At 48.1% G+C, this 24,627-nt stretch overlaps 1 protein-coding gene across 7 annotated transcripts in view; it reads left to right on the top strand.

The window, feature by feature from the left end:
- The window catches only part of PACSIN2 (protein kinase C and casein kinase substrate in neurons 2), a 129,987-nt gene that overhangs the window by 73,156 nt on the left and 32,204 nt on the right, over positions 1-24,627 (top strand). For all 7 annotated transcript variants that reach the window (XM_017518877.2, XM_017518878.2, XM_017518876.2 and 4 more), the window contains exon 2: positions 15,558-15,694. In XM_017518877.2, the coding sequence (XP_017374366.1) occupies positions 15,558-15,694 (137 nt within the window). The remainder of the gene's footprint in view (positions 1-15,557; positions 15,695-24,627) is intronic.

The raw sequence follows: 24,627 nt of genomic DNA, 5'->3' as shown, positions 1-24,627 counted from the left end.
AAGTCAGAGTGGGGAGCCCCAGGGCGTGTTCCGTGTGCAGCTGCCACATCGGAAGGTGTGTAAATGTCGTTAGAGGATGTGTGGCTGAGGCAGGGCCTGAGGGAGGGGGTGTACACGGGAGCCAGTAAGGGAAAAGGCGGTCATACACACACACAGTGCCCTGAAGGTCTCGTATTACTCATAGAAATTGTGTGGTATTTCTTTACCAAATTAACTGGTATTTGGGCACACAGTTTAGCACACTCCGGGCCTTGGTTATGTGTTTTGAATTCAGTGTGGTTTTTATTCAAAGCCTCGATGCTCTCTGCATTTCTGTACTTCCATCTCAACTCTAAAACATATAAGGTCTTATTCAGATCAACTTGCTGGTAAAATTAGAGAAAATTTCAAAGCATCTTTTCACTCTCTTTCTCTCCCATTCCTCCAATGGGGAAAAAGCCTGGAAGAGAAGTATGTTAAAGAACTGGCTGTTCTTGTATTTGAGGAGAACAGTGTGAGTCATTGTAGCTTTTCACTGGTATTTTAGTATCCGGTTTATTTTTAAACAGTTCTGTGCAACTGGAGTTTCTTCCATGGTTTCTGTTACCATGGCTCCATAATATTTCCTCATCTGCTTCTTCATACTTTCACACACTTCAGCATCACATTTGCAATTTCTTACAATCAGAATATCTTACTCATTATGTCCAAGAATGTTGCTCCAGCTGCAATAGCATTTTTCTCCAAATGGGAAAAGTCAGTTGTTTCTGCCACATGCAGATGCTGGGAAGAGAGAGGTCTGGTTCTGTGAAGGACAGTGCAGTAGGTGTGGGGGCTATGAGGGTCCCTGTCAGGGTTTGAATGGGTGGACTCATGTCATCTGTGTGGAGCCATTTCCCCTTTAGGCACCACGGTTGAGAGCATAAGATGGACAGGCTGCTGCTTTTGCTTGCGAAGAGGTGGCGCTGTACGTTTTGGTCTAGACCTCTAACAGACCACCCTTGGTTCTTTGGTCCCCTCAAACATGAACATGGGTTTGTTCTCTTGCTCTTATTTATTTTATCATTGATTTTTGGACTTGAATTGAGGCTTTCACTTTGGACAGGTCTCTTGTTTTCAGAATGTTTAATCCAAAGAAAAACGTGCTGGGCTTGGCAGTCACTGGCAAAGTTGGCTTTGCCCTTCCTCCCTGCATGCAGGATTATTCAGAGAGGTACCTTTCTACATTTCATTGCTTTGAGAAATACATGTTTCTTAAAGAATTGTTCAGGATTTAAGGAAAGTCAGGGAGGTATATGGAACCATAGAGGTAGTTTGTTTCCAATCTCTTAAAGTCTCAGACCTCAACTTTTCAGGGTAACAAGGTTTTCCTCTGACACATAAAGGTATAGACTAGGTCCTGAATATGTGCTTTGGACTTAATTATGGGAACTTGCCTTTGCCAGACGTTTTCAAATTCTGCTGTAAATACAAATGCTGATTCAGTGATAGAGCAGTTCTTGATGCCTGAGAGTGTAAAGTGCTGTGTAACTGATTGGACCTTTCGCCTCCTAACATAGTCGGTTCCTGTGATTCAGAGAGGACCCTTGTTTTGAAGATCAAAAGCAAACTAAAAGTGTGGACTTCTAGTGGCATGTGGACAGCGGGTTGCCCTGGATAGCCCAGGAGGCTCTGGTGGGAAGTGCTTCTGACTCGGTGGCTATACAAGCTGGCCATTGTGGAAGAATTGGCTTTTTCCTTTTTTTTTTTTTTTTTTTTTTTTTTTAAGAATCACAAAATTGTTTTGCTCTCAGCTCAAGAAACATTAATAATCCAAGTAACTAATCTTTTTTCTCTCCTGTGTAATCCCAGATATGTCAGTATATGGCCTTTGTGAGTGAAATTGGTAAAGGTCTTATGTGACACCCTTGTATCACATAGTGGGAGAGTAGACCATTTCACTTGTAAAGATCCCCGAATGTGTCTCTGTCAGTTTCAGCAAATGTTAGGAAGGACTTGTTGTCATGTGTGAGAAACACTTGTGGAATTTACTGTCTAGAAGGGAAAGCAGACTGTACACAGGTGGAAATTGAGGTGGTGGTCTGTGCTTCAAAGAAATAAAAAACAAGTTAGAATAGACGGTAACAGGCTAAAGTTGGTGGTGGTGGGAGGTGTGGCTAGATTCTCTGAGGAATGCCCCAAATGGGGTGTGGGAGCCGGCCATACACTTGCCTCAGGGAAGAGCATTTCAGGCAGAGGGAACAGCATGTGCAAAGGCTCTGAGGCAGGGATGAGTTTATGTTGAACAAACGGAGAGAAGATCCTATGCTGGAACAGAGTAGGGCCAGCAGGTAAGGGAGAGCAGTGGAGAATGGTGGAAGGGCAGGCAGGGGCCGGGCCGTGGCAGGATTCGCAGTACAGAGGAGTTAGGTTGAAGTGATGTGATGGTTTGGAGAAGGGAGTGACGTGATTTGAGTATTTACAAAGATTGCTCTGAAGAGGCTAGAAACTGAAGTGAGGATAGATTTTCTGTTCTCTTTAACGTTGAGTTCCCATGGGAAAACATGAAACATTTTCATTTTAGCTTTGAAAATTTAGAGTTATTAATACTGCCTGCTTTCCTTACAGTTAGGGGTTTTGGGGTTTTTTTTCTGGGCTGTTTTGGTTGTTAAACATAATAGTAGCATCATCTCTGCATGGCCCTGTTAAATTTAAAAATGTGACTATTAATAGTGTATAAAATAGTTCTCAGCCTAGCTAGCAGCGCAAGATTACACATTGTGAGAAACTCATCAGGTCTAAACCACATGGGGATTTCTGTGTAGACATGTACCAGTTCCTCCTTCCTTCCTCACTGTTCCTGTTTCAGGGCAGACAGCAGCTGTGTGGAGCCCTCTGAACCCTAGCTGGTCCCATTGACACTGACTTGTTCCTCCACCGCCCTCCCATCGCCTAAGGTCTTCTGTCTGGGACACCTCCCACCCCTCCCACTCTGCATGTGCCCCATTCCCATCCAAGGTTCAACTTGGTGTCACTGGCTGGGAAGCCACTTCCTCAGCTCCCTGGGTGGAGAGGAGCTACATCCATCCTCCAACAATCCCAAGGAGTGGTAGGCAGTGTTAGTTCTGTTTTCTAGACCAAGGTTCTAATCTAAAGTTCAGGAAGGTTAAGTAATGTGCCCCTGGTTACCCAGCTAGTTTGCAGCAAGGCTGATTCATTCGTTGCTGCTTCTCACATATCATTGGCTTGTGTAAGCCAGGCACTGTGCCCTGCCATGGGATACAACTGTGAACAAGGCGGGTGTGGGTTCTGTGTCTGCCTCCCTCACTACCCTGAGCTGTTTGAGCAGGCAGTCTTCTGGAATGGGCGTTCAGTGAACACTGAGCAAGCAAGTGAGTGAATGAAAGAATGCCCGTCAACATTCTATCCTTGCTGGACCCCGGTTGGGATGCTGCCTCCCTTAGCATCCAACCTGTCACTCTTCAGAGTCACGCACATGTGACTCGCCTCTGCCTTATCTTGGTGTCTTTCGTTGCCTGTGTCTCACGCAGGAGGCAGCACAGCCTGGTGGCTCAGGGAGGTTCTGGAGCACCTGGCCTAGGTTTGAATCTGAGCTCCACCACTTACTAGCTGTGTAACTTGGGCAAGTTATTTAAACACTCATGCCTCTGTTTCTTCATCTGGAAATCTACTTTTGAACTTGAACTGTCAGAAACTTTTATTTTTTAATTCTTAAATTTTCCCACTGACCCAAACTAGATTGAGAGATTAGGTAACCAAAATCATGGAGGTATTTCTGCTTTTTATGAGAGTGCCTTTTGTTATTTCAAAGTGACCTGCTTTCATTCTTCCAAATGCATTTTAGAAACATTTTAATTAATTTAAAAGTCAGTCATTTTCAAAATTCATTTATTCAATAATGTTTTCCCTCATTTATATGGTGTGAACATGGGTATCCATGTATTTCTTGGATCAGGATTGAGTGGGTGCCTCACCCGTGCTGGGCGCCTCACCCGTGCTGGGCTGTGCGTGAGACACGAGGACAGGAGGGTCTAGAGAAGGCCTGGGAGCTGAGACAAAGGTGCCGAGCGTGTCCAGGACCCAAACCCAGTGGTCCTCCTGCTGCTTGCCTATTGTGGCTGTGGAATTGGGGCAGAGAGCACAGAAAAGTGTGTAAATAAGGCTGGAAGTCACAGAGACCCTCAAAATAATAGTGGCTTAAAGAGAATTTTATTCCTCTCATCCGCAGAGTGCAGAGGTGGCACGGCTGGTGGGCATACCACACCGTCAGAGACCCAGACTTCCTCTGTCTCGTTTTGCTCATGGCTTTGTTCCCAAGTCATGTCATGGTTCACAATGAGAAAAACATGACATTCATATTTAACACAGTGAAATTTGTGCTAGGATTGGGACACAAAAATAAACTCCATGTGGTTCCTGCCCTCAAGGATCTTAGTTCTCTTGAGAGAGACAGATGCCTGGATGACCGTCCTCTGTCTGAGGTTGAATGGAAGGAGGCCTGTGAGAGGAACGCAGGCAGGCAGCAGAGCTGACATTTGAGAATAAAGGAAGGCTTTATGAAGAAGGTGGCATCTGACCTTGATCTTAAAGAATAATTAGTATCTTGACAGTCATCTGGGAGGCGGTTTGAAGGAGAAGGATACCGTGAAGGGAGGTATGAAAGGGCACACCTGCTTGGAGCCCTGGGTGGGGAGACTGGGCCACAGGGCACAGGTGGTGGGTCACTCTCCTGCCTTGTCTGAGTTGAAGTAGATCATCATTCTAGAACAGATGTCACACGGTTGGAAAGATGTCCCCAGCTATGTGATTGGTATGACATCCATTCTAAAAGGTGAATAAAAGAACCTTGAAAGAAACCAGACAGGATTGTTTTGGAGTTCTGAGATACTCGTTCTTTTGCCTGTACTTTGGAAGCAGGATCCAGCCATTCGCAGGCACACCAGTCGTGCTGAGTATTTCACAATTCACTGAGCCAAGTGTTGTCACTGTGTTTCACTTCTCAGAAGCCGCTGACAGCATCTTCAGTGAGAAGCCCTCAGACCTAGAGTGAGGGCACTTTTTACTGGTTTCACAAGACAAAATATTAATTGCTGTTGACTTTCTCTTTACATTTTAGCCTCTATATGTGTGCAGGACTTGTAGCATAGATGAGATCTTGTGTTACCAACACCGTAAGTGATTTCTGTGATGTGGATGTGCTTGGGAAGCATGGGCTTTAATTATGTTGACTGTGGCTTGTTTTGTAGTGAGACCCTGGTAATGAGCTCAAGCCTGGACACTGGGGTCCTGATGAGTATATCTGCACAGGGTGGCTATCGGGCCCAGATCTGATGAAGGAGGGAGGATCTCTGCAGCCATGGTCACTGCACATACACACTCTTACAATTACCTGGCTTTAATTCACATAATTCTCCCGTAATCTCCTGCTTATAGGAGGCTCTTTTAAAACATTTTAAACTCAGAGAAATCTAAGAGCTTGTTCAATCCCACTTTCTTCTTTTCATGTGAAAGTAACTGGATGCTGAGAAGATAAGGGACTTGCCCAGTGTCCCATTGCTGTTTAATGGCAAATTTGGGATGAAGCTTCTAAATTTTGGCACTGAGAGCCCTTTGTAAGTATAAAAAATGACTTCTGAATTATCAGAAGTGAAATTATGTTCAGGGTAGCTTTATTGATTTTGTGTGTTTAGAGGTCTATGTATTTGTGTGTCTTTTTCCTTAAACTTGGTGTTCCAGGCAGGGTATACCCAGTGATTCCCTTCACCAGCCTGATTACCTGCAAGCGCCACTGCCACCATTTTGAGGTATACTTCATTGTCTTCAGACTTCATGCCCACGAGTTTAATGGGCATCGGTCCATCAGGACTGGTGAAACACTCTGACAACTTGTATACTAAAGGAGTTTCAAATTTAAAATTTCCCAAATGAGGTTTATGTATTTGAAGTTTCTTCAAAATAATAAAAAAAAAAAAACCTGATTTCTATACTCAATGCATGGAATTAGAAGCTGTGGTGCAGTTCCTCTGCCTCCACAACAGCTCAAGTCCTGTGTTCATGTGAGCACCTTCTTTTCTCTCCTTCTGTCCATTTCTGATTCTTGTGTAAGATTGCAGGTGATATTTAATCGCCTATAGCACTGGCAGATTCAACGCGTGAGGAGTTGAATCACTTTAAGGACTTCAGAGGCAGAAACACTTTTTAGCCAAGGTGTTTCTTCAGGCCATTTTCCTCCTATGCCTCTCAGGGTGTGTTCCTGTCCTTTCTCATGGTTTTGTGGTTTTCCCCTTAAGTGTAGATTGAGGACATCAGATTGAAATCTTGCTCTTTAAACTGTATCCAGAGGTTCACCAACTCTCTTTGGAATGTATGAGCCAGAGAACACTGGGGAAACAGTGGGACAGAAGTGGAAGCTACATGTGCCATGACATCCCCAACCTGGGCTCCGAAAAGCCAAACATCTGGCCCTGAGGGCTTGGCTCAGTGGAGTGTGGGACCATGATATGATATTTACAGCCATTAAAAATGACCGGGGCCAGGTGCAGTGGCTCACACCTGTCATCCAGCACCAGGGGAGGCTGAGCTGGGTGGATCACTTGAGGCCAGGAGTTGGAGACCAGCCTGGGCAACATGGCAAAACCCTGTCTCTACTAAAACTATTTTGAAAAGTTGGCTGAGCATGGTGGCGGACACCTACTTGGGAGTGCCAGCTACTTAGGAGGCTGAGGCATGAAAGTTGCTTGAACTCAGCAGGGCAGAGGTTGCAGTGAGCCAAGATCATGCCACTGCGCTCCAGTCTGAGCAACAGGGCGAGACTCTCTCGCAAAAAAAATAAGTGGCTGGAAGATGCCCAGACAACAGGGAGAAATGCTGCTTATGCAACTGAGAAAAGCAGACCACAGAATGGCTTGCTGGCTGTAAGGACAGTGAAGTCAGGCCACAGATGACAGGAGAAGCAAGTACTAAATGAGAATAGCGGAGGCTGATGGGACAGAGCTGGCCATGAGGAGCCCCTGTTGGCCTTGATAGCTCTGTGCTAGCCAACATTTGGATTTAAAATCATCACGGGCTTGGCAGTGTGGCGAGGGAGGGTGGAAAGAGCAGAGCCAGAGATTCTCCTGAGTGGGAATCGTGAGCTTCAGAGCTGCTGATGAGCCCAGCCAGGTGTGGTAAGTGGAAGAGCTGCACTGGCCTAGGTCCTGCTGAGCTGCAGGCCTCAGTGTGATTCCCTTGAGGAAGGGGCCAGCCTTTAAGCCCAAGCATCTTGCAATGCATAAGCTGTTTTGCATTGTTGAATCAGATGTACTACATCATGTTCCAGAGAAATATAAGTCACTTTATTTGCTGATCTCTTATCTCTTCCTTTGAGGATTGTTCACTTTTCCAGATGAAATCATTGGAAACAAAATGGGTTGTGCCAGATAGTTGAGCTGTTAAAAAGTATCCCACCTTTGCTAATGGTGCAAAGCACTATCTTAATGTGGACCTTACTGCCTGAGTACCCACTGGCTTACAGGGGGTGACCTGGGTGGTAAAGACAAGCAGGAGACCCCATTCTTTCTTCCAGGGGACTGACTGGACATACAGGAATAGCTCACGCTGAGCCAAGGCTGGTGGCATAGAGGGCCTTGGAACCCATGGGCCCCAGCTGGGTTGTCAGGAGGGCTAGGGTTGAGCCACACGCCGCCCCTATCCCCCACCATGGTTGCTAAACCTGTGTGAGGTTTAGTTTAACTTGTGCAGTAGTGTTTACTAAAGAATTCTAACCATTAGAGTTATAACATATTAACATAAATGCTTGTATTATTTTCCATTCGAATCTTCAGTCTCCATAAATGAAAATTACCCAGACTTTTAAACTTTTCTCATACTGAATTCATCCAGCAATTTACAGAGCGACTGCTCTGTGTTTGCTATTGGATGCTGGGTTTGTAGCAGTGAGCACAACTGACAAATATCCCTACCCTCCTAGAGCTCAACATTCTTTTTTCTTTTTTTCTTTTTTTTTCGAGATGGAGTCTTGCTCTGTTGCCCAGGCTGGAGTGCGGTGGTGCAATCTTGGCTCACTGCAACCTCTGCCTCGCGGGTTCAAGTGATTCCCTGCCTTAGCCTCCCGAGTAGCTAGGAGTACAGGTGCACACCACCACACCCAGCTAATTTTTTTGTTTTTAGTAGAGATGGGCTTTCACCATGTTGGCCAGGCTGGTCTTAAACTCCTTACCTCAAGTGACCCACCTGCTCGACCTCCCAAAGTGCTGGGATTACAGGCATGAGCCACCGTGCCCGGCCCTAGAGCTGACATTCTAGAGGGGCAGACAAAAAATAAAAGTTATGTAAATTATGTAGCTTGTTAGGAGGTCACAAGTGGTTGGGAGAGAAAAATAAAGCAGGGAGGGGCCTGAGGGGGCTGGGGCAGGCTTAGAAAAGACCTCACTGGGGTGGGGGCTGATACCAGGCCTGTGGGGCAAGAGGAAGACCATTTCAGGGAGGAGACGAGCAAATTGGCTGCACCTTGCAGTGCCAGGACCAGCAGAGGAGTCGAGTGGAGCTTGGCATAGGGTGGACAGCAACGGCGGGGGATTGGAGAGCAGGGTCTGAGGATGAAGTAGCTGAGTGGAGGTGAGCAGATGAGGCTGGGAGGACCTGGGCTTTTACTCTGTGCAAGGGGCTTGAGAGCAGCAATGTGGTCTGCCTTGCATTTTGAGAGGGTCACTGTGTTGAGAACAGACTGAAGTCGGATTGTTAAATATATCATACATTGAGAAGGCATGCAACAATACACACAGCTACAGTTCTATGGACAGTTATGAAATGAATATGCTCTAATTTTTAAAACCAGTAGCACGGGTGCAAAACACTGAGTTACTGTGGGAAGCTGGGCGCCCTGTTAGGGGGCAGATGGCTGCGCCCACACAAAGGAGAGGTGATAGCGGCAGTGATGGTGGAGAGATGCAGTGGGTCTGATCATCTCCTTGGGCTTTTAGAGGCAAGAGTGGTCCAGGAGGTGCTCATGGACCGCCCCCCCCCACTGGGGGGAGTCCTTGTGGGACCCTCCCTTCCTTCCAGTACAGGGCCATTCATGAAATAAAGTTGGGTATTCTCCAGGGTTTTTTTTTTTAGAGACCAGGTCTCACTTTGTCACCCAAACTGAAGTGCCAGTAGCACAATCATAACTCACTGCTGCCTCAAATTCCTGGCCTCAAGCAGTCCTCCCACCTCAGCCTCCTGAGTAGCTGGGACTACAGGCGTGCACTACCACAGCTGGCTAATTTTACTTTTTTATTTAATTTAGAGATGGGGTCTCAACATCTTGCCTAGGCTGGTCTTGAATTTGTGGCTTCAAGCAGACCTCCCACCTCGGCTTCTCAAAGTGCTGGGATTACAGACGTGAGCCACCACACTCAATCAGGATAAATTTTTGGAAGAAATAGTTGAGGATGAAGTAGCTCAGTGGAGGTGAGCAGATGCAGGCTGGGAGGACCTGGGCTTTTACGCCGGATGAGAGGCTTAATAAGAGCAGCAGGGTGGTCTGCCTTGCATTTTGAGCAATCCAACTTCAGTCTGTTGTCAACAGTGACCCTGTGTTGAGATATATTATGCATTGAGAAGTTATGCAGCAATCATACAGCTGCAGTTCTGTGGACAATTATTAAATGAATATGTTCTAATTTTTAAAACCAGTAGCACAGATATAAAACACTGAGTTACCCTGCAGCTTATCTGTGACACCCGATTATTTCTAAAGTGCCTCCTGCCCTCACACAAGCCTGTGGGCTTCTGCTTTGCTGGGTGCTGGGACAGGCACAACACTCCCTCCCTCTTCCTGAAAGACCCCTTCCCTGTCCTTTTCATGCCTACTACCCATTTTCTGCTGTCCTCAGAGAGGTCGCATTCTGTCTCAGTAAGCTCGCCCCCAACCTTGGGTCTTTTAGAGTACACTACTGCTCTGTGTTCTGGTGCTTTTCACACCATATAGCTGTTTTTACTTTGCTGTGTGCCAATCTGCCCTAGTAGGATGTCAGCCCCAGGAGAGCAGCAACCTCGTCTGTCTTGTTCACTGCCCCCTCCCAAGCTTACCTGGCACATGGTAAATGTTCGTAGAACAATGGATAAATATGTCCCTTATCAAAGGATCATCTCACCTTGGGCCAAAAAGTGGCTTAGAATAAATGGCTATTTTCCAGTTACTAAAGAATCTCCCCTCAGATAATGAAGAGGAAACAAGCTGCAGGTCAGTCTGTGCTCAGCTCGAGGCACGTGGAGCAGCCAGAACCCAGCCAGCGGCTGTGCTGGGGCCAGGCAGCGAGGATGCCTGCTCTGCCTGCCTCTGCAGTTAGAGGATTAGAGGGGGGACTTTGTCCCAGCGTTCAGGAGAAATGAGCAACATGGTCTTTTCACTCAGAAAGTTCTTGCTTTATGAAAATAGCCTTTTGGCCTAAAAAAGTGACCTGTTCTTTTGTCTGGTTGTGGAGTAAATTAAGGGTATTAAGGGGGAGCTAGATGTCCTTGTGTCATACATCATTTGTTTACCTGATACCTGTTATCAAGCCCAAAGGGGAGGAAGGAGGTTATGCCAGCTTCCAGCCTGGGCCAAGGGCACCTTGGCAACTCTGTTAACCTCGGAGACTCTGCACACCATCTAAGGAATGGCTTTGACTCACTGTGCTTACGTACATTGTTGGCAGAAGTCACTGGAATCTGAGATCTGGAACTGTTTCAATGCCTCAGTCATTTCCCATATTCCCAAATTCCTGACAACAGCTCCTTACAACAAAAGGGTGCGGTGGTTCACACCTGTAGTCCCAGCACTTTGGGAGGCCGAGGCAGGTGGATCTCCTGAGGTCAGGAGTTCAAGACCAGCCTGGCCAACATGGTGAAACTCTGTCTCTACTAAAAATACAAAAATTAGCTGGGCATGGTGGCGGGCACCTGTAATTCCAGCTACTCAAGAGGCTGAGTCAGGAGAATCGCTTGAACCCGGGAGGCGGAGGTTGCAGTGAGCCGAGATCGTACCACTGCACTCCAGCCTGGGCAATGACAGAGCGAGACTGTCTCAAAAAAAAAAGCTTATAAATGAAGTTCCCAAAAGTTAGAAAAGCTATTTTCTGGTTTCAGATTGCTCCCTTTTCATAGCAGCCTATGGGTTGTTTTATGGATACATAACCCTTGAGTCTCTCAGAATTCTCCTCAGGTTTCCTCAGAATTTCTCTCTTGTTCCCTGATGTATCTGTTTTCCCCAGATGTCAGTTTGAACTTTATAAAAGAGGGAGAGGGCTGATGGCATAGGAAGCTGAGCAGGTTCCCTCTTGGCCCTTCCCCTAAGTGGGAGAGTAGCTGCACCTCTGCAAGAGGCTGGGCAATGCCCCAGGTGGGCTCCCATGAAAGTCATCTACACTTGATGGCTTGGCTCCAAATGCAGTTTTAAAAATGACCCTGGGCTGGGCACAATTGATCACTTGAGCCCAGGAGTTGAAGACCAGCCTGGGCAATATGACGAAACCTCATCTCTACTGGAGATACAAAAATTAGTTGGGCATGGTGGCCTGTGGTTCTAGCTACTGTAGAGGTCAGGATGGGAGGATCACTTAAGCCCAAGAGGTCAAGGCTGCAGTAAGCTGTGATCACGCCACTGCACTCCAGCCTGGGTGACACAGCAAGACTCTGTCTCAAAAAGTTTAAAAAAAAAGACCGTGATGGGTAATGGCAAGTTGAGGCTGCAGTGAGCTGAGATCACACCACTGCACCTCAGCCTAGGCAACAGACCTGTCTCAAAAAGAAAAAAAAAGACCATGATAATTCGTGTTAATCGATCCTCAACCCTGCCACTTACAACTTTGCATTTCACAATCCTGAGCTTGCTATTCCTGCCTTGCCAAGGCCTGTCCCCATCACTGGTGTTTTTAGGTGGTTTTCTTCTCCCGGCACACACCTGGCCACCCTTTTCTAGCGTGTCCTGCTGCGCAGCCTGGTTTCTGCATTGTCACAGTTTCCACCTCTTAATTCAGCAGGCCTTTGGGAGGAAGGAGAAGGAGGTGTGTCTGCCTCTCTTGAATTTATTTCCAAAAAAAAAAAAAAAAGAAAATGACACTAAAATAGTCGTGCTGTAATGTCATTATTTTGGGAAAGACACACATGGGAAACATACTTTCTTACCTGTTTTTTTCCTATGGTGATGGGAAATAATCCAGAATAACTCAGCACATATCACCCCATCCTGAAGGTTTATTTCAAAATCACTTGTTGGAATTCGGACAGCATGCTTCTGGTTCATCTTCATGGCTCCCAGGGTAGCCTGTGAGAGTGAGTTCAGGCCTGGAGCATGCAGGAACAGCCTCCCTCCTATCACCATGTGCACTACTTTGAGTTCATCTTAATGCTCAGCCAGTCACTTCTCCTGGGTCTGAAATGCCTTGTGCAATTTTATAAAAAGAGAATTGTCTTCCTAATTCTGTTTTACTTAATTAATACAGATGTTCATATCTAACCCTGGAGAATGTCTAAGTTGGGAGGTGACAGATTTATGGCAGGGAGCTGGCTGAGCAGTAAGATGAACTCAAAGTAGTGCACATGGTGATAGTTGAGCTGATGGCATTACAGATTGAGCTGTGGCCACAGGGGATGCCCATGGGGTATGCTTGTCCCTCATTGGACCTGAAGACATTGTACAGGATGTCACTGTTGCTTAGTGCAGTGCTGTGGTGAGATCCCGGTCCCAGACAGAAGGAAAGTGAACAAGTATGGGCCTTTCCCACCTTTGCTACCATGTGGCTTGGATATGTTCCTTCCCCTCACTGGTCACTCCTTGTTCCTTTTGGTCAGGTAAGAGGATATGTCCTGTCTGATGCCCTTGGCAGACCCAGAATCTTGGTTACATTACCTCTCTCCTCAGTGATTCGGGTTCTTACTCCTAAAGGCTGACCACTGTGCTGAGCCTCTCCTTGGCACCTGGCACTTAGTGGGCTTTTAAATCTTAGGCCCGGTGCGGTGGTTCATACCTGTAATCTTAGCACTTTGGGAGGCCAGGCAGGAGCATTGCTTGAGCTGAGGAGTTTGAGACCAGCCTGGGCAACAGTTAGGCCTCAGTTGCTACAAAAAAAATTTTTTTTTATTAGCTGGGCCTGGTAGCATGTGCCTATACTATAGTCTCAGCTACTCAGGAGGCTGAGGCAAGAGAATTGCATGAGCCCATGAGTTTGAGGCTGCAGTGAGCTGTGATCATGCCACTGCACTCCAGCCTGGATGACAGACAAGATGCTTTGTCAGTCAACCAACTAACCAACCAATCAATCATTCAATCTTGTGCAGAACTGTCAAGACCACAGCTGTATCCAGACAGATTCTGAATTTCTCTGCCCAAGTGGCTCAGGTGTCAAGCTGCCTCTCTCAGTCTGGAGCAGGGACCTGCTCTTCCCTGCAGCTGCTCCCATGGCTGGCCAAGCAGCCCAGCTGGCGGCTTGATTGGGCCACTTTGAGACTCACCTGATCCCATAGGCCTGCTGTTCCCTGAGAAGCCTAGGGCAGAGACCAACTGCTCTGGGAGAAAACTTTCTGCTGCTGAAACATGGCCTGAGGCAACTCCAGGAGGGCCCTGGCTAGTAGCATAGGATTCCACAGAAAAGAAAGGCTCACACTTATAATCCCAGCCCTTTGGGAGGCCAAGGTGGGTGGATCACTTGAGGTCAGGAGTTCGAGACCAGGCTGGCCAACATGCTGAAACCCCGTCTTTACTAAAAAGTATAAAAATTAGCTGGGCATGGTGGTACACATGTGTAATCCAAGCTACTGGGGAGGCTGAGGCACGAGAGTCACTTGAACCTTGGAAGCAGAGATGGAGTGAGCTGAGATTGCACTACTGCACTCCAGCCTGAGCAACAGAGCCAGATTCCATCTCAAAAAAAAAAAAAATTCTATGAGAGTGGCGTCAGGGCCCAGGCCAGGTGGCCTGTCCAGTCTCTGTGAGTCCTAGTTGATGATTTCGAAGCAGAGCCCCAGGCAGCGTAGGAGAGCCCCTTGCTGGCGTTCTCTTCATGAGAGCCTGGTTAGGAGCATGCCTAGTTCTGCACCTGCCTCATCACAGTGGCAGTGTCTTTGGAGGACTTGACTTTGAAGTACGGTTATCTGTTCTATACCTTGTTCTATTGCTGCATAGTAGTGTGTTTACCTTTAGAAGCGCTGCAGTCCACCAGATTAAGCCCTTTTAATTAGCGATTCAATTTTAGGTTATAGGAAGCCTGATTACTTAACTTTGAGATTGCTTTTGGAAAACATCTTGGTGTAATGGAGAGAATATTACCTTAGCAAGCAGGCAGAACTGGTGTCGAATACTAGTCTCCACCACCCATTACGTGGACAACTGTGGGCAAATTACTGAACATCCCTGAACATCAATTTTTTTGACTTTAGAAACAGAAGTAATGATAGTAATAATAATTGCTATACAATAACTATAGGGGCAACAACGATTCATTATTTACCATGTTCATAGCACTTACTGAGGACCAGGTATTGTTCTAAGCCCTTGTATGTATTTGACTCACAACAATTCTGTGATGTAGGTTCCATTATTGTCTCTCTTTTACAGATAAGCCAAGCAAGACACAGAGAGGATAGGTAACTTGCCCACTGTTGCCCAGCTCATAAGTAATGGGTCTGGGATTCAAGCCCAGGCAGCCTGACTCTGGAGTCTGTGTTTCTTCCTGTAATTCCAGGCTATCTCACAGGGAATCATGAAGATTCGTGTGATAACATGTGGAACAGGACCTAGAACAACGTCTTGTACCTTGTTGGTGCTCAAAACATGTTGGTCACTCTATGTCACGCCTTCCTGTTGCTAAGCTAAAGCTTTGGACTGTTGACTGTGGCAGTGAGGAAGGTCTTGGGTCTCTGGCTGTGTGTTCTGAACACAGGGTAAGGTGAAGAAAGGTGGAGTCACCTTTTCACCAAAAGTCAGACGGTTTCATCTCGGCCATGAACAGGTCATTCCAGCAAGGTGTGCTTTGTGCTTATGGGAGTCCTTCAGTTTCTTCCCTCCAACAGGGGAAATAATTGCCCCCATTACCCTTACCTGGACTGTAGATTGCTGAATCTGTTACTCAGAAGTGATCCATTTAGCTTTCCAGCTGAGCCACATACAGACAGTGTCAGAACAAACTGTTCTGAATTTGGGGCTTCACTGGCTGAGTCAGTAAAGATAGAGTTGAGTGGGGACAGTGCTCAAGTGGAATGTGCTGGGCACTCTGGAGAGGGGAGTCAATGTCAAAGGTGGGATTACCTCCACTCACGTTTTATCCCAGGTCCTAGCCCTGCCGCATAGGTACAGTAGGCCAGGATGGGTGAACCCAGAGACCCAAGGACTCTGCCTGCTTTAATGCACATGCACCCCCCACCCCCCACTATACACACACATATGCGCCCAGTGTTGTTGAGAGTCTATTTATTGACTTTCTCCCACCTAAAGGAAATGTTACAGACTGCTCCATACTGAAGGCAGTGATTAGAAAGGGGAAGTTGTAAAATAGAGATGACTTGTTTCTTTACCTTGGGAATGTAAAAACCACATGATATATGTTTTTTGTTTATAGGTTTGTCTATAGATTTTGAGCATCTGAAGTTGACCCCTGACTACGTCTACTTTGCTGCTCCCTCAGCCTTTGAAGAAATGTCTGTCGCGTATGATGATTCCATTGGAGTAGAAGTGTCGAGCGACAGCTTCTGGGAGGTAATGCACCTGCTTTCTTCCAGCGAATGAAGTGGCCAGGCCAATAGTGCCTGGCAGGCCTTTTGTTTTTTTGGTGGAGGTTGGGAAATGAGGTGAACATACCCCAAATCCAGCCAGGCACTTGGAGTCAGACCTAGACAGCAGCAGAATAGGTGTGGACACCTGTTTTTAGCCAGTTCAGGTGTGCCTTAGCCATCATTGAAGGCAGTGAACTCACTTCGCTAGGAAAGTCTGCGACTTACACAGGCTAGGGATGTTCACAAAAGGTCTTGGCGATCACCTTCCTTTTTGTGTTTGCCATGGTGTGACTGGGAGTGATAGACACTAATTGCTCGGCTTATCCTGAGAGGCACTTTACTGTTGAGTTTTATGTAGAAACACGGAGGGCTGTGATTTGACATCATGCTGGACAGCACAGGCAAGTGGCCAGAGGGCAAATGCCTTTGAACTTGTTAGAGCATCTACCGCCAGTCTATACCCTTGATTAGCTCTCTTCCTGATTCGATTATTTTTGTTTTTTGCAGTGGTGGTGGATGGGAGTCGTTGTTCCTGAGTCCCGTGTAATTTTTCTGCCTGCTGGTTAATGTAGAGTATATCTTTTTTTTTTTTTTTTTTTAAGAGTTGAGGTCTTGCTCTGTTGCACAGGCTATAAGTGCAGTGGTACCATCATGGCTCACTAAGCCTTGATCTCCTGGGCTCAAGCCATCCTCCCACCTCAACCTACTGAGTAGCTGGGCCTGCAGGAGTCCATTTTTGGTCTAATTTTGGCCCTGTGGCAAAACCCCTGGAGCTTTTCTGGCAGTTGTAGCCTTCATGGAAAGAGGCTTTGCAGTTAGAAAACTCTGAGCTCTGATCCCAGCTGTGCTGTTGCTAGCTATGTGACCTTGGGCAAGTTGCCCAACTGATCTGAGCCCCGTGATCTTCATCTTTGAAGTGGGGGATACTGTTGGCCTCTGAGGGGGGCTGCCGGATAAGATAAGAACATGGATGGCAATGATACAGGAGGCTCCAGTGGTAGAAGAGATGAGGGTGATGCCCTGGTGTTTGCTGTGGACTAGCATGCAGTCATTTTACAAACAAATGATCACAGTAATATGCATTGTGATATAGACAAGTGATCACAGGTGTCCACGTTTAAAAAAAAGATGAGCAAGGAGCTCAAAATTCTGTCAACACATTTTTCCCTGTGTCTTGCACACAGATCATCATTGACTTTTAGCTGTATACCTTTTGTTAAAAGTATGTTTACTACCTATAGTGTGCTAGGCAAGGGATATGACAGACGGAGTCCCTGCCCTTCAGGAGCTGGCTTCTGCCGCAGCAGAAGTAAATGTGGAAAAGCACAGAGCTTGCAAGCCCTCTCTGCTGCCACCCCTCGGCTGGTGGCATCTTTCTGGAGGGATGAGGGGGTACCCAGCTCAAATTTCAGCAGCCGGAGAGGCACATCTGCGTGGGAAATATTTCACTTAAGACAGCAAGAGTGGCAGGAGCTGGGACAGTCAAACAGGTCACCAGCCACATCTCACAGCGTGGCAGGAAGGTTGGCAGTGAAACTAGATGAAGCTGTATTAGAACCAGCAGTTACAAGATGTGGTTTGGAGGTGCTCCTGGAACAGTGCTAGAATTCAGGACTGCCTCTGCCCCCACCTGCAGGTACAGGTTCACAGTAATTAGGTCCTGCTGGCTGGCCCCCAGAGAGACTGTGGCCTCATCGGTGTCGCAGGAGCACTCATGGAGCCGGCGGCAGCTGTGCAAAACCTTCCTGTGAGCTCCTGTGATGCTGGCCTTTAGAAATGCAGGCCCTTGTTCTCACCACTGAACCAAAACTTACTATAGATAGAAACCTTTCCAGTTATGGGGAGCCTCTCTTTTGTAACTGTAGTGACATTACTGGCTGGCATCAATCAGTCCCTGCCTTGAGGTTGGTGATGGTGCAGACAGGACAAGCACACTCAAAAGGCCCTTCCTTGTGAGGGATGGGCCGGGAGAGGCACCGAGGACAGGTGAAGACATTGCTTTGGAACCAGAGGTCTGGGTTTGACTGCTGGTCTGGTCACTTACTTCCTATGTGTGGCTTTGGGCAAGTTACTGATTTTCTTTGCCTTCATTTCCCCATCCATAAGATGGGGGTAATAATGGTACCCACATCCTAGTATTGTGAGGGTTAAAAGAATGAATACATGTGTTTGTTTTAGGGCATCAGGGCAAGGCTGGTGGGGGACGCTTTCCTCTGGCATGGGAACTGAGGGAGTCCGTGCACACACTCAACGTCTGTTTCTGTGGTGCCCTTGGCGGCAAGTGGGCATTACCCACTTGGTGGCAGAAACTGCTGGAAAAATTACGTAACTAAACATAGTGTTATTATGGACATCTTCAGCTGCTTGTTAAAAAGCATTTAGGTGAACGTTGCCAGTGTATATTGTCAGCATACAGTAAATCAAGTAGCTTTGACAAGTCCAGTAATTAAGCTTTTATGTTCCCTGTTAAATTCTCAACTGCAGTAATGTCAGTAGACAAACATATCTATCTCCTTTTGCCCAAAAATGCTCAAGCGGGCTCTGCTAAGCTTGTGATGCTGTCCCTGAAACGACTCTCCAGCTGGTATCAACTCTGCAGTGCTGCTGTCGTCCACCTCCTCCATGACGATGTTTGTCAAGTGGTGGGGCGACTGCTCAGCGCGCTGGCCTTCAGGGAGGATCTGAGAGACTCAGGTGCACACTGCCAACTGCAGTCTTCCCAGGCAGACAGCAAACTCCCCTTTCCCATGGAAAGACACTTTTCCAAAGAAAGCCTGTGGTCTTGAGGTGGAAAAGTTTTCTGTGTTTAATTTTTTTTTTTTGAGACAGAGTTTCGCTCTTGTTACCCAGGCTGGAGTGCAATGGCGCGATCTCAGCTCACTGTAGTCTCCGTCTCCTGGGTTCAAGCAATTCTCCTGCCTCAGCCTCCCGAGTAGCTGGGACTACAGGCGTGCACAACCATGCCCAGCTAATTTTTGTATTTTTAGTAGAGACAGGCTTTCACCATGTTGACCAGGATGGCCTCGATCTCTTGACCTCGTGATCCACCTGCCTCGGCCTCCCATAGTGCTGGGATTATAGGCGTGAGCCACCGCGCCCGGCCTCTGTGTTTAATTTTACTCCTTCCCATGAATACTTGGGAATATGTCATTCCCAAAGGGTAGTAACTGGAATATGTTATTCCAGAGCCATTTTCTGTGTGTCTGTGCCCTCCAGGGGCCTTTGGAGTGACATTTAGAGGAATAAGATAGACCTTAGCAGGTCGTCATGCCAGGTGCTGTAGGATTTGCTGGGGTTCCCCTGGGGGAAGGGGCGGGAAAGGCAGCGTGGAAGCCTGGAACATCCCTGTGCTCGGATGCTTGCTAGACTAATGAAGAAACTCATACTGATCTGTGGGAGGAGAGGTTACCCGCAGGGACTTAATACTGAATAGAGGTATTTAATGCATACAGGTATTGATCGACTTATGACCTATGCAACTTACGACCATTCGACTTTACGACCACAATCGCTAGCCACGACTGCTCCGTGTCTGGCAGCGCAAACGTTGCCCCGTTAGGCGTACGACAGTGCGGACCAGCTTCCGGCAGCACTACCATCTCCACATGCATATAGCCTACTCAACTTACGACCAAATCGTGTTACAACCGGTCTGTCAGAACCAATCGTGGTTGTAAGTCGAGCACTATCTGTATTCGGAAGGAGAACCTCCCACATTCCCGATCCTGTAGATTTATGGAAAAAAAAAAAAAAAAGAGGAAGAGAGGAGAGGGGATCCAGTTCCCACAAAGAAGGTGCTTATGGAGTGTGAGAGCAGGCGGGACCACCCCCAGCTCTGCCTCTCAGTGACATGGTCTGCTGGGTGGAGTCAGCAGAGAAGGCCTGTGGTTGAGTAGGGTTGGGCCAAGAATTGGGAACAGGTAGAGGGATGGTATTCCAGGCTGGAACCATGTCTGGAGGCTGATTGTGATCTTAAAGAGGACCTTGACCTTTTTGGAGCTAAGGGCCAGTTTTGGAGCACGATGGGAAGTCGTGTGGGATTAGAGTGGCAGGGGCCAAGTGGAGGCGGCTCCCCAGGGGGTGCTCCCTCAGCCGGTCCAAGCCTGGCCTGGTTTGCCCACAGGCTTCATGGCAGGGCGTAGGGCAGCTTGGCGCTTCTGGCAAGCTTTTTCTGACTTGTTCCGGGAGCCAGAGATCCTCTTCCTGCCTCTCTTCCTCTGGACACTGCTTCCAGGCCTTCCCTGCGGATCTGGGAGCTGATGTACCAAAGGGCCTGGGCTGTGAGCCATGGGCTTTTCAAGTGTCACCAGTGCTGCCTGGATCTCTGAGGGCTCCTTGGGGGCCAGGCTAGGAGGGCAGACACCGCTTATTTTAGGAACTGGAGCCTGAGTCTGCCTCAACAAAAGCTCCCCGCAGGTGGGATTTCTGCTCAGCTGTCAGCTCTCTGTGCATTAGAGCTCAGATCTCCTGGATGAATCCAGGCTGGGTCTGACCTCTCTGCACTATCTTGTGGGTACAAAGAGCCCCTAAGAAGAAGAATATTTGGGGAGATGAAGATAACATAGGTATCTTGCATCAAATATTCTGGGAATGTCAGTCCTGAAGAGTTGGCGCGTGACTCTCAGCATTGACCATTCCCTGCCAGGAAGGCACTCCTTGTAGGTTGTTTGTAACTTGCTCTGAGTCTGGTTTCCCTCAGACTCTAGCACTGCAGGACAGCTCGTCATGTGAGAACGCCTCCGTATATATTGTCCGTGTGGAATGGTATGCACTTTACCCATCCTTCCACACCAATTTTATAGGACAGATATTTAGAAGCTGCCATGGCCCAGGCCCTGGGCGAAGTCCTGGGCGCCCCACATGAGAACACAGTCTCGGGCCTCCTAGAGCCAGCATTGCGTGGAGAGCAGATTGGAGGCGGCAGAGCAGTGCCCTGAGCGCAAGCATGAAGTGAGCGAACGTCAGTACGCCTCATGCTCAGCAGCAGTGACCGGCTCTGCCTACTCTCCAGCCGCCTCCACACACACCGACCCTAACGACTTTTCCGTGTGATGGTCTGCCTGTGCCAGCCCTGCGGGAGCAGCGTGCCCACATCCACAGCCTCCTCGGAACAGGGTGTCTGTCAGCTTAGTGTCTGTCACCCCACTGTGCCCAGACACGGCTGCTAGGTTAGTGGCCCACGTTAGTTTCACTAAAGTTTCTAAAAATTACCATGAATTATTTCTTTCCACCAAACTAGTATCTGCTAAACCATGAACAAGGATTAAGGCATCGACTCCTCAGTCTCCACCCCACTGCCAGGTAGCCCATCTAGAAAAGCAGACTGGATGGCTCCCTGCCCTGCTGGGAAGCTTCAGTTTTCTGCATCGCCTTCAAAATAGAACCATACCCTTTAGCATGGCTGAGATACTAGCATGAGTTGACAGCCAGCTGGACTCCCTGGCCCTTCCTGAGAAGCTCTGCCCTGGGCTCCAGCGAAGCTGAGCCACCCTTGGCTCCCATCCACAAAGATCTGCGTCCTAGCCTGGTGTGGCTTGGAGGATTCTTTCCTCCACCCAGACTTTGATCTCTTTCCTAGGGAGCTGCTGTGGGAAAGGAAGAGCCTTCCCTGACTGCTCTGGGCAGGCTTGGGCAGTCTTCCCTGTGCTAGCCAGCATTTCCTAGCCCATAACATGGCATTAATTTCCTACTTCCCAGGATGGTTGCAAGAACTGCAGAGAACACCCGCAAAGAGGCTAAAATTGTGTGTGGTACTTTGTTTCTTTTTTGTCAAAAACTCTTTATCCTACCCTGATATTACACACAAAATAGAGACAAGGTATATATTGCATAATCTTTGTTTAAGGTTCTTATCCTTATTTTGGGGAGGGTTACATTTCTGATGGCATTTGGCCATCCTGGGATTTCTGAACAGGCTGCTACAGCCTGCTCTTCAGAGCACTCTGTACCTACCTTTTTCAGGAATGAGTTGTATTCATGTGAATTTCTTCTAAGCCAGTGAGAAAATAGTTTTCCTAAGAGCCTGTCCTTCTGTGGTGGGTGACCCTCCCCCTGAGCTATACTGTATGTTTTCATTTCGTTTCAGTTAGGCTTTGTCATCCTGTGGGGTGGATCAGGGCCCTCAACATGTGGGCTGCCTTTGTCTTGGCCAAGTTTGGCTGACCCTGAACCTTGTGACTCTTCAGAATTATATGTTTTTAAATGGGTGGTTTTCACAGTTCAGAATACACAACCTAAGCAATGCTTGGATGTTTATGAAAACACGTAGAAGTCAACATTGGATACTTGCCTGCTCTAATCTCAACTTTAACATTGAGATTAGAGCATAAAGCAGCCTTTGCTGTCCAGTCTCCACCCAGTAATGGAGGTTTTTCTAATGATGTCATGGGTTTTAACCAAGCTGTGCTTTGTTCCCATTGGTCAGTTGGTTCAGGCTGTCTGGATTTAGCACTCCACCCACTACCTGGCCTGAGCTTGGGGCTGGGACACAGAGGTGAATGTCACAGGGCCAGTTCCTGTCTTCTTGAAGCTCACAGGCCAGCAACAGCACCAAGACAGTTCCACAAGTGACTTCCCTTTCCCTTGGACAGTTTTCAGCACTGCTGCCATCTCTGTCCGTGGCTGCCGTTCCCTAGCTCATGGGAGGGACTTACATACATGAAGGAGTGGGTGGCAGTGGGTGGTCAGGTAGATGTGACTGAAGGTCTCACGGGAACCTCTCCTGCTGGGTTCCAGCAGCTGCACAGCTAGCCTGGCTCCCACAGGTGGCCCCCTGCATGTAGGGCAAACACGGCAAGGAATAGCCCCGGCCCTCACCAGTCCCCTTTACCCATCCACCGGGAGCACTGCAGGGAGCCAGCCGGGCAGTTTATTTTGGCTGGCTGCCGCAGGCCATCGAGTCTGTCATTTTCTTTCAGCTCCTGCCCTTTGATGTACGCCATCTACATTGTCTTCGGCCTGTGTGCTCAGTCATTCCTGATACTGGGAAAAGTCAAGTTTCTCTTTGAGTGGAGGAAGGGAAAGCAGAATTCAGTGTACACTGTTGCAGGTCAGGCCCAGCCAGCAGTCATGACCTGCTGCTGTTCTGTGATGGACTGCCCAGGCCAGGGAGGGCACTTGCTGGTTGTTGGCACTGGGCCAGCAGCACCGATGAGCGTGCTGACACCCTGAGTTTATCTTGTCTGGGGTCCAGGGCACCTGCATGGTGGGGCCAAGTCTCAATGACTCCCGAGCCCGAGTACTCTCAGCATCCTCTCTACACTTACCGTTTCTGCAGCCACACATAGGAGCGTGGCACACGCAGAGACAGGAAAAGGTGGATGAATGAGGTCGCCTTTCCTTCTGTTGTGCAGGCAGTCCTGTCTCGCCTGTCTAAATGCCGTCATTGAAAATGCAGAGAAAGAGTTCTTTGGTTTTTGCCTTGAGGGAATTTAGCACTTCAGGGTTTTGTGCTGTCAAGAAGCTTGTCTTTTGAGGATAAAATTTTATTTTCTCATTTGATTTCAGTGATGTCAGAGTAACTTTCTAAAGCTGTTTAAGAGACATGTTTTTCCTTTCTACTCAGTAACAAATCTGCTTTCATTTTAGAGCAGGTGCTGTCTGTAGTGCTCATTAGACTATGGTGGCTTTCAATGGAGGCATGTGTGGATAAATGATTGTTTAGGCTGGGCACAGTGTAGGGGGCGGAGCTGGGGTGCCCTGGTACAGAGATGGGGGGAGGAGCCCACAGTCCAGTATTGGGGACTGGCAGGGTAACAGGAGTCATAGAGTAAACCGGGATTCGGATGCAGGGGACTCGGGCCAGGGTGGAAGTAGACGGGAGTAGGGCATGGGGGGCTGTGGAAGCACCAAACTGGGGAGAGGAAGGGAACAGAAGGAGGCGGGGAGGCTTCCTGGAAGAATTGCTCCTCCAGCTTTTCCCGGCTGGCAGTTTCCCCACTAGGTCATCTGGCTTTGGATTGACCCAGTCTTGGATGTCTCTCACACTCCCCATCAGTCAGGGGGTGCCTTGGGGTTTCTGCCAAAAGCCTCGGGTCTTCAGCAAGTTTAGGGATGGGGCAGATGACCTCATCATGACGGCTCTTCCAGGAAGGTGGTGCCTGTGTCAGTGGGCGCTTCCCTGGGGAGTGAAGGAGAGCAAAAACGGCAGCCACGGGCCAAACTCCTGCCACTTGCTGGGTGCTTGGCTGAAGGTGAGTGAACAGCACACTTCTTCCCAGAGACCCAGGGCTCCACAATAGGGTCTTGGGGGCCGCATCACACAGGGTGGCATATGCACACAGGGTAGCACATGTGTATGGTATCGCGGGGCCTTCGCGACATCAGTGTAACATGCACAACACGCACCAAGGGAGCAGAGCGTGGGGGACCTGGCCAGCGAGCGGCCTCTAGGAGGAGTTGAGTTCCGCACAGCCATGCATAGACGCATCCTTCCACTCTACGTTATTTATCTTACATGTTCTGCCTTTGGAGTTAGGATCTGAAAATTGCAGTTTCTGGGTTTCTATTTCAGCTATTTTTTATTTTGTCATTTTGAACATTTCAGTTAAAGATTAGTAACTCAATTGACCTTTAAGGCTGTCAAAATCTGGGATTCATGCTTTTAAATTATCAAACAGCGAGGGGTGCTTTCAGGGTAGATACAGGTTTCAGGAACAGAGGTTAGGGCCAGTCAGTGTTGGGGGCAAGAACTGAAAACCCAGAATGGGGACAGAAGTAAGGCCCCAAGGAAAGGACAGGACTAGTGCTGGGTCAGAATCGAGCCAGGATTGCAGATCATACTCAAGGTGATTTGGAAGCTGCATCTGTTGATAAAACAATAGCAGCAGGTCCAGGCCTAGGCAGGGAGCATCCGTCTGTCTCTTCTTCTTCTTCTTCTTCTTCCTCTTCCTCTTCCTCTTCCTCTTCCTCTTCCTC

This window comes from Cebus imitator, unplaced genomic scaffold (genome assembly GCF_001604975.1).
Source record: "Cebus imitator isolate Cc_AM_T3 unplaced genomic scaffold, Cebus_imitator-1.0 Scaffold711, whole genome shotgun sequence".
NCBI lineage: Eukaryota > Metazoa > Chordata > Mammalia > Primates > Cebidae > Cebus > Cebus imitator.
The sequence above is the reverse complement of the archived record's forward strand: the minus strand, read 5'-3'. Positions and strand labels throughout refer to the sequence as shown.